Source organism: Hippopotamus amphibius, chromosome 2 (assembly GCF_030028045.1).
Source record: "Hippopotamus amphibius kiboko isolate mHipAmp2 chromosome 2, mHipAmp2.hap2, whole genome shotgun sequence".
NCBI classification, from domain to species: Eukaryota; Metazoa; Chordata; class Mammalia; order Artiodactyla; family Hippopotamidae; genus Hippopotamus; species Hippopotamus amphibius.
In genome coordinates, this window is record NC_080187.1 from 119,605,767 (window position 1) to 119,613,662 (window position 7,896).

General features: G+C 59.2%; 1 protein-coding gene across 1 annotated transcript; it reads right to left on the reverse strand.

The window, feature by feature from the left end:
• Window positions 1–857: 857 nt before the first annotated feature.
• LOC130844475 (NUT family member 2G-like) lies at window positions 858–7,320 on the reverse strand. Its single transcript, XM_057720708.1, has 7 exons — window positions 7,026–7,320; window positions 5,503–6,217; window positions 4,440–4,568; window positions 3,276–3,415; window positions 2,494–2,789; window positions 2,078–2,194; window positions 858–1,643 (listed from the first exon to the last, which is right to left on the reverse strand). Exons 1-7 carry the CDS (start codon window positions 7,318–7,320, stop codon window positions 858–860), a joined length of 2,478 nt encoding a protein of 825 aa, XP_057576691.1.
• Window positions 7,321–7,896: the final 576 nt, after the last annotated feature.

Here is a 7,896-nt window from a genome sequence, read left to right on the forward strand (position 1 = left end):
TTGTTCCGTTCTCACTGGGATTAAGAGGTAGCTGCCGCCACCATCTCCACGTGGCAATACTCCCACTGAGATGAGAGGATGCTCCCCCGACAAGGAGGCAGAGAGGCAGACGGTCCTGTCCCTGGGGCCGAGACGTTCCCTCTCTGGTCAGACCACCCACACAGGAAACCCTGGATGAGCAGAGGATCATCCCAGCGTCCTCTGGCCGCTTCCGGGAAGCAGAGAGAAGCTCCCTAGAGACAAGGGCTGTCTCTGGGCTCCATCCCAGAAATGGGTTAGTGTCCAGAGGACTGAGACGCACAAAAGCAGCTCCCCTTCCCTAGATGGTTCAGGGATGCAGAAGGTGGTACAGTTGCCCCAGAAGGCACCTAGCCAGGCAGACTTGAGCGAGGGGGATGACAAGGGGTCTTTGGGGAGAGTGAGAGCTGGGTGCTCCCAGGAGCAGCCTGAGGGGTCCTGGTCTATGTGGAAGGAAGACTTGGCCCCCTGTAGATCCACAGCTCCTGTGACCTCCCTCATCCTTCCTTCCTCCCAGGATCCCTCTCTGTGGACCAGCTCAAACACAAACAAGATGACGGTGGCCTGAGAGCATCTCCCAACAAAACTATCTTTATTCACAAATTACATACCTCACTGCAAAGGTCCTGCTCCCACCCACACCCACCCAGACCGCACCCCCCCCACCTTCCTCACCCTCCATAACCCCACTTCCCCCTCTCCCCACCCTGGTGGTCCTGCCCTCCCTCCCTTTCCCCACATCAGCCAGGATCAGCACTGGGATGAGACCACAGGGAGCCCCTAGGGTCCCCTGCAGGCCGCCCCAAGGGGCTGGCACTGGAGAGCTGGCCCACGGTTCCCTACTGGCTGCAGTGCCGCTTCCTCCTGCCCCCTGAGGCAAAGGGGTCACACCTTCTCTTTCTCGGCTGTGTGGGGCGATCCAGCCCCAGAGCCAAGGCTGGCCTCCCAGAGACCCCTAGGTCAGCCCCGGGGACAGGCAGCTTCTCACCAGCAGCTGGGCCTCCACACGGAGCCCGCTTCCTAGACTTGGCGGCGGCTGGCGGAGCTGGGCTGAGGCCTGTTCCCTGAGGGGAGGGGCCCTGGGGAGCTCTCTGGGTCCCCCAACCTCCAGGGCCGACCAGCCCCGAGGCAGGGGCAGGACTCAGGCACAGGCCCCGGGGCAGGAGGTTGTGCTCAGAGGCCAAGAGGAAGGCCAGGCTGGGGAGGTCCCCCTCGTCCTCACTGGACCCGTCCCTGGGCCCTCGGGCCTCCTCAACAGGAGAGGCTCCTCTGAGAATGGAGGTATCCCTGGGGCCCAGTCGAGGGCCAGGGCGCCTTTGACCCTGGGGAGGGGACGGCCGTGCAGCCCGGAATGGAGGCAACTCCTGATGTCTGGGAGAGGGAACAAAGCCTTTGGGCCTGGACAGGCCAGTGTCTGTCTGGCTGAGCCTATGAAGGGCCTTGAAATCCATCTCTGGTGGGCAGGCGTCATCGCAGACCCCGAGCTGGGGGCCTCGGTCGTGCCTCTGGGCACCTTGCCCGGCGCTGGACTCAGAATGACTTGAGTCCATTCGGGGTGCGCTGTGACTGGGGGGTGCTCGCGCACCCTTGTCCTCCTTCAAGGCCAGGAGTCGTTTCTGCACCAGCTGGTAGGAGGGAGGAGGACAGTGACTGCTCCACACACACGTGTGAGAGAAGAAGCACTGGGCAGTGGGACAATGGCCCTCAGGGGTAGGAGGAGATGGGTGACCCCGGGACTTGAGTCCACATGCAGACACTGTGTGTTCCTGCCGTCCTCCTGCACCTGATTCCCAGCTGTGTGTCCTACGTCCCCTCGCGGCTCCCCATCCCTCCTTCCTGTTGCCCTGCACTGCACCCACCCCAGGCCCCCCAGGCAAGGGAGGGATGGACACAGCCACATGGGCCTCCTGTCCTGGGGTCCTATCTCTCCCCTGCTCACCAGAGTCCCTCCCTCCCCTGTCTTACCTGGGTGTCCCTCGTCACCCCTTTTCTACCTGGGGTCCCTGGCTCCCCTGGCTCCCTGGGGTCCCTGAGTGTCCCTCTCCCTCCCCTGGCTCACCTCTTCAAGGGTGAGTCCTTCCTCCTGCTCCAGCTCCTCAGCTAGGGCCAAGAGATCCAGCTGTGCTTCTGGGGAAAGCAATTCCTCCAGGAATCGAGGGTGAATGACCACCTCCACCTGGGACAGAAGGAAGAGGCTGTGAGCATCCTTGGCCAGGAGTGGCCTGTGAGCCAAGGCCTGGAGGGAAAGTGAAAAGCTGAGACCCGCACCTCCTCCCCTCCACAAGGCGGGGATGGTTATCTGACACAGACACACACACACACACCCCTCCCTACACACAAAGCCCCCCCCCCCACTACAGCTCAAGAACAAGGAGCTGAGCTTAAGTCCCATTGGCCTGGGAGGAACCCAGATCTTGGGTGCTGAGAGTTCCACGCCCTGGAATCTAGCAGACCCCAGGCTCCAGGCCAGCCCACCTTGGTGATGAAGTCTTCCTGGGAACACAGCTGGTCAATGTAGCTCAGGAGATCTGGGTCCGGGTAGGTCCCGTCCTCCTCCTGCTTCAGCTCACTTCCGTCCTCTCCACATTCTGCATCTGACTCGCCCGTGGCTGAGTGGACAGGCCCCACCAGTACCTCCATGATGTCCACATACTCTCTCACAGCCCCAGGGGGAATCTCCTCGGGTGCCTTGGGCCCCAGGGGCCGCTGGGATCTGTGTGGCTTCGGGCGGGTAGGCTGGGCCCTGCGGCTGGCCTTCCTGGGAGCGCAGGCTGAGGCAGAGCAGGAAGGAGGGAAATAAGGTGAGGGGCTCCCAGTGCACCTCCTGACCACCGAGCACACGGTGGTGACTGCAGTGTTGGGGTGACATTGACGTGAGTGGGGGCGGGGTCAGGACCACCTGAAGCCGTATGCACAGTGGGAGGGGCAGGTAAGGGGGGCATCTAAGAGAGTCCCATGTGAAGGAGTGTGGGACCTCTGATTTTCCTGGGGTCTCCCCATCAAGCCCACACTTTAGGCAGACTTTGTGTGGGGTCCTTTGATAGGGAGCTGGGAGAGGAGTTTCAAAACGGACCGAGTCAGAACCCCATTGTGACCAAGGGCTGCTGAGACCCGCCCCTCCCCCCCCGCCCCGCCTTTGGTAGCTGTTCTGGTTGAAAGACCAATGCCCTCTTGAAGGAAAAGGACCCATGTGGGGACAGTGGCCATCCCGAGGCCCTTGTTACCTTTGCCGTCAACGCCAGTGGGAATGTGGGTGCCTGGCTGAAGGCCCACGTTCGGGACTGGGGGCCCCCGAGGATCCAGCTTCAGTGGGGCTGGGGGAGGCAGGCCCTGTACCCCCTGTAGCCATTGCAACTTCTGAATCTGCATCTCCTCCTCTGCCTCAAATTCCATGAACCTAGGGGGTGACAGAGGCATAGGCCACCCTGAGCTAAAGGCCTGGGCTCTGGAGCCCAACAAAGGTGGCAGAGAACGAGGGATCGGGAGAGGATGTGCCTTGGGGCTGTCAAGGCCCTGAGATGCTGTCCACAGCAGAGAGCTGTGGAACCAATCCAAGATCTGGGACACTTCCTGCCTCACCAGCACTGGAGGGCATTGAACAGCATAGACCCACATCACTGAACTGGGCCAGGTCAACGGGACCCACAGCAGACCCACGGGACACCCTCCTCATGCCCCCGTCCTTATCTAGAACCACACGAACAGCCAGAGGCTGGATCAGACATGTGTTCCCCACAGGGGTCCTTGCCCGAATCCAGGATCCTGGGCTGGGACTGAGAGTCCTGGGACATAAACCTGCAGACAGGGCTCAGGAGAGGCTGGAGGACGTGGACGCTGAGCATAGAGGGGAGCTTTCCTTTCCTCTGAGAGGCGCTTGTTTGATTTTGTTTTTTGAACCAAGGGGATTGCCATGGAGAAAACCCTGGAAGGGCTGACAACAGGCTGTCTTCCCCGGCCTCTTCAGGGATGCCAGGGTACCCAGGCAGGCCACTCTTCATGAGGAGCGGGGGTCCCAAATTCTATGTCAGTGGCCGCCAGCCACCCATCACTACGGAGGCAGCAGGCTGGTGGGTGGAGCGCATTCCCCTGCAGGGCCCTATGGCTGGAGCTGGACCCCTACCAGACTCACAGCTTTACCCCACCCCATCCTGAGACCTCCATGTCAACACAAGGGTGGGTGAGCATCAGGGGAGGGCAGAGCCCCGGTGGAGGAAGGACAGAAGACTCAGGCTCTGCAGGTGAAGGAGGGGCTCCTGGAGGGCAAAAGGGCCCCTGGGATGCAGGGACCCTGTGCTGGGTGACAGTCCTCCTCCTTTGTCCTCTCTGGTGGGCACCCCTACAGCCAGACCCTGCCCTGGGTCTGGCCCTCAGCCACCGCTCTCACCCACCCTGCAGCCCTTGAGCCCAGGACGCTGACTCACTTTTCCGCCATCTCGTAGTAGATCATGCGGTCAAAGTTGCTGGTGCGCTGCCACTCCTGCACGGCCAGCTGCTCTCTCTCCTCCAGTGCCATGGTGGGCTTCAGGTGGGCCAGGGATCGCAGCACTGGGCTGTAAGCCGTCGGGGTCCGTCTCCGTGACCAGCCCAGCCCCCACCTGCCCGACCCCACCCAGCCATGCAGACCACATGTCACTCAACGAACGTAAGGACGGGGAGAGGCAGGTGTCTGGGAGAGCAAGACAAGGCTGCCCGGCTACCACTGTCCCCGCCTCACACTCCCTGGAGGATGACCACCCACTCCCAGGCTAGAGCTGGGACCTTGTGCTTGGGGAGCGCTCTTCCTCTTCAAGATTGCCTTTTCATAATCAAAATCACTCTCAGTAATGAGGCATGGCAGGTGCCAGGCAATCTGCTAACACATCATAGATTAGCCCAAGGAATCTCCTGCACACTCCTCTGAGGTACGTGTAACTGTCCCCTTTTCACGAGGGACCTGTGGTTTAGGATGGAAAAGCCTGCCAGGCTCACAGCTCTCATAGGAGAGTGCCTTCGCCCTTAGGAGAGCTCTACCATGGCCCTGTTCCTATTGGGATTCTCCCGAACAATGAGAGCCAGGTGTGCATGAAACTCTCTCCTGGGCCCCGCACCCCTACCCTCCTCTGAAGTCACAGCCCTGGCCATGCACACTCCAGTCCTGAATGAGGGGAGACAGCACCACAGGAGAGCGGGGCATCCACCCCATGGCTCCTCACCTTACACCACAGCCCTCTGACTGCACGTCTCCAGTCAATATGACCGTGAGAATCCTAAGACATCGAGTTGATGGGGCTCACAAGGTGGTGGGGTCAGTTGACATAAGGCCCTGAAGGGATGTCATGAACGGGCAGAGTGACGTGTATGACTGAATGTGTGCCTTCTCAGAGCATGGACATCACCCTCAGACCTTCCTGCCATATCCCTAGAATCCTAACCTGTGAGTCCACCCACAGTTCCTCTTTATCTAAAATCTCCGATAAGCTCATGACCCCCTGCGAGTTCACTCACATGAGAAAGCAGGAAAGAGCTTCTGCATCAGGACTCTGCGGAAGGTGCCTCCGGGCCAGGGGCTTGAAGCGCTGCCAACGTCGGAAGTTCTCGCACACGCTCTTGGGGTTACAGGAGTCATCCTGCGCGGCCTTGGACTGGTTGGTGGCCAAGTTGCCCTCCCTGGAAGTGCCTTGTGGCCGTGGCCCAGAGTTCGCTGGGGGGATGATGGGCACCAGCTGGGCAGCTGGTGGTGGCGCTCGAGGAAGAAAGCTGGGGGTCCAGCCTCCCATGCCAGCCTGAGTCACTCCAACATCTGGAGCAGTCACAATGGTCTCCATCGCAGGACTTGCTAGGAATATGGATGCAGGACAAACAGCACTCCCACTGAGGGCCCCTGGGATGCGCCAGTTGAAGGGGGCCTGAGTAAGGACAAAGGTCTGAGTCTGGGGGGGCTCTACTGGCCTCCCTTCTGAGCTGACTTGGAAAATGACGTTGCAAGCCCCAGGGGCACTGGGGCCATGGCCACCATGAGCCAGCAAAGGTGTTGTGGGGAAAGCTGGCAGCAGCAGGGTGCTGCCAGGAGGGAAAGATGGGGTCATGGGGGGCGGCGGGTGCTGCTCCCGGGGTGGCCAGTGTTGGGGGCCAGGAACAGGTGGAGCAAAGGGCACTGCCGTGAAAGGAGACAAGGAGGCACCAGGGTTCATGGTCACATCCGTTCCCAGCACTGCAGATGCTGTTGAGGCAAAGGAAAGGGGTGAGTGCCGGAGGAGAATGGGCACCGGGGACTGAGGCTCTCTGGGGAACCAGTGTGTAAATCTCCACAGGGGAGGGGCCTTTGGACAGGGGAGACTGTGCAGTGTGCAAATGTCCTGGAGGGATTTTCCTGCTCTGACCTCCAGTTGAGAAGTATTCCACTGGTGACCTCGCTCTATCCACCTGGTTCCCTGACCCTTGTCTGCCAAGAATAAACAGTCTCAGCAAGCACTGACTCGGAGAGCCTCCCTAAGGCGCCCCTGGCACCTAAGCCTCACAGGCTGTCTCCCAAGACCTGGAACTGGGTGGACATCTGCTCTGTGAGAAAGGCCCCTCAGCAGGTGCACCAGCAGTTTGGGAGCTTCTCCAAGGTAAGTTCTCGGCACCCAGATGCCCTTTGCGGACAGGCACTATTTAAAATCTTAGGGCCCCACCTCCTCCTCAGTCTTCCATTTCCTGATGCTCAGTATAAATCTTCTGTTTCTTTCCTAGCCTCACAAAACAAAACAAAGATGCTGGAAAAATCTCTCTCCAGTGGAATCCTGATACAAACCTATTACACCCCGGCCCAGCATGCAGCTGCATCTCAGAACCACCCACAGCAGACCCTTAACGTGAGCCAGGTCCTGCCACCCCCTCCCCAGTGCCCAGAGTCACTGTCATCACTCAGGGGTCTGTTCTGAGGAGGGGGGATCTGAGAATTAGGTGTGTGTCCCTTAGATTCTGTCATTTCACAGCCAGTGATGGTTGCAGAGGATCAAACAGGGGCCAGGGAATTATCATGTTACATTGGTTGTGGGAGTAAGACTGCCTGTGGTCTTTCCCCTTCCAGCTCCCTCTAACGGAAAGTGAGACGAACTGAGAAGCGGGCATGAGCCAGGTGCCATTGTGATCAAGTTGTCTGAAGCACCTGTCCAGGAGAACAAGGTACACAGCACGGTGCACCTGGTTAATCGGAACAGGTGTCATAGGACGTCTAATAACACAGAAGATGTCTTCCTGCCTCTGGGTGACACTCCTTCCCCCTTTGGAAAGGGAATCAGCCTTCACACACATTCCACCCCAACCAGCCGCACTCCACATCGGTTCCCTGTCCATGAAGGAGTGACACCAAATATGAACAAACTCTTCCTCTCAAGACAGGCCTGAGGGTCCGCCATGAGATACTGGACAAGATGACATAGGTCTGAAGAACTGCATTTCCACAAAAGGAAGAGCCATTCCCAACAACCTGGGACCCCCAGCACTCTCTTGGCTGAAGCTACATGGTTGCCCATCCCCTGTTGGATCCAAGGCAACAGTTAGCTGAACGGAGAAGTGAGCTCTGGGCTGGAAGGAGTGGAGGAGGTCTGGGCTGCGGCAGTTAGAGGAACTTCCTGCCTAGCTCTGGGAGAGGACACTTCACTGCAGGTGTGGCCACACACAGCCCCACTGAATAGTTTTCTGACTAAGACCATCTGTCCCCCTGGCCCCATTAGACACATTAGCTCCAGTTCACATCCCTTAGAAAGATATGGTGGGGCAAGCTTCAGCTGCCTGAGGAACCCAACACAGGGCTAGGCTTTCCTCGTGACCCTCCCTGTGTCATGACCAGGACATCACCCACATCCCTACACACACGTTTCAAAGAGGTTTGTCTCCCTTCTAGAAAGAATCAAC

Bases quoted from the DNA above. Each gene is read 5' to 3' on its own strand.
- LOC130844475 (XM_057720708.1), bottom strand. From the start codon at position 7,320: ATGTGGAGTGCGGCTGGTTGGGGTGGAATGTGTGTGAAGGCTGATTCC. The intron at 6,218-7,025 runs GTAACATGATAA...TTGCCTCAACAG, and splicing joins GTCTTACTCCCACAACCAAT to CATCTGCAGTGCTGGGAACG. The intron at 3,416-4,439 runs GTGAGTCAGCGT...GTCACCCCCTAG, and splicing joins TACTACGAGATGGCGGAAAA to GTTCATGGAATTTGAGGCAG.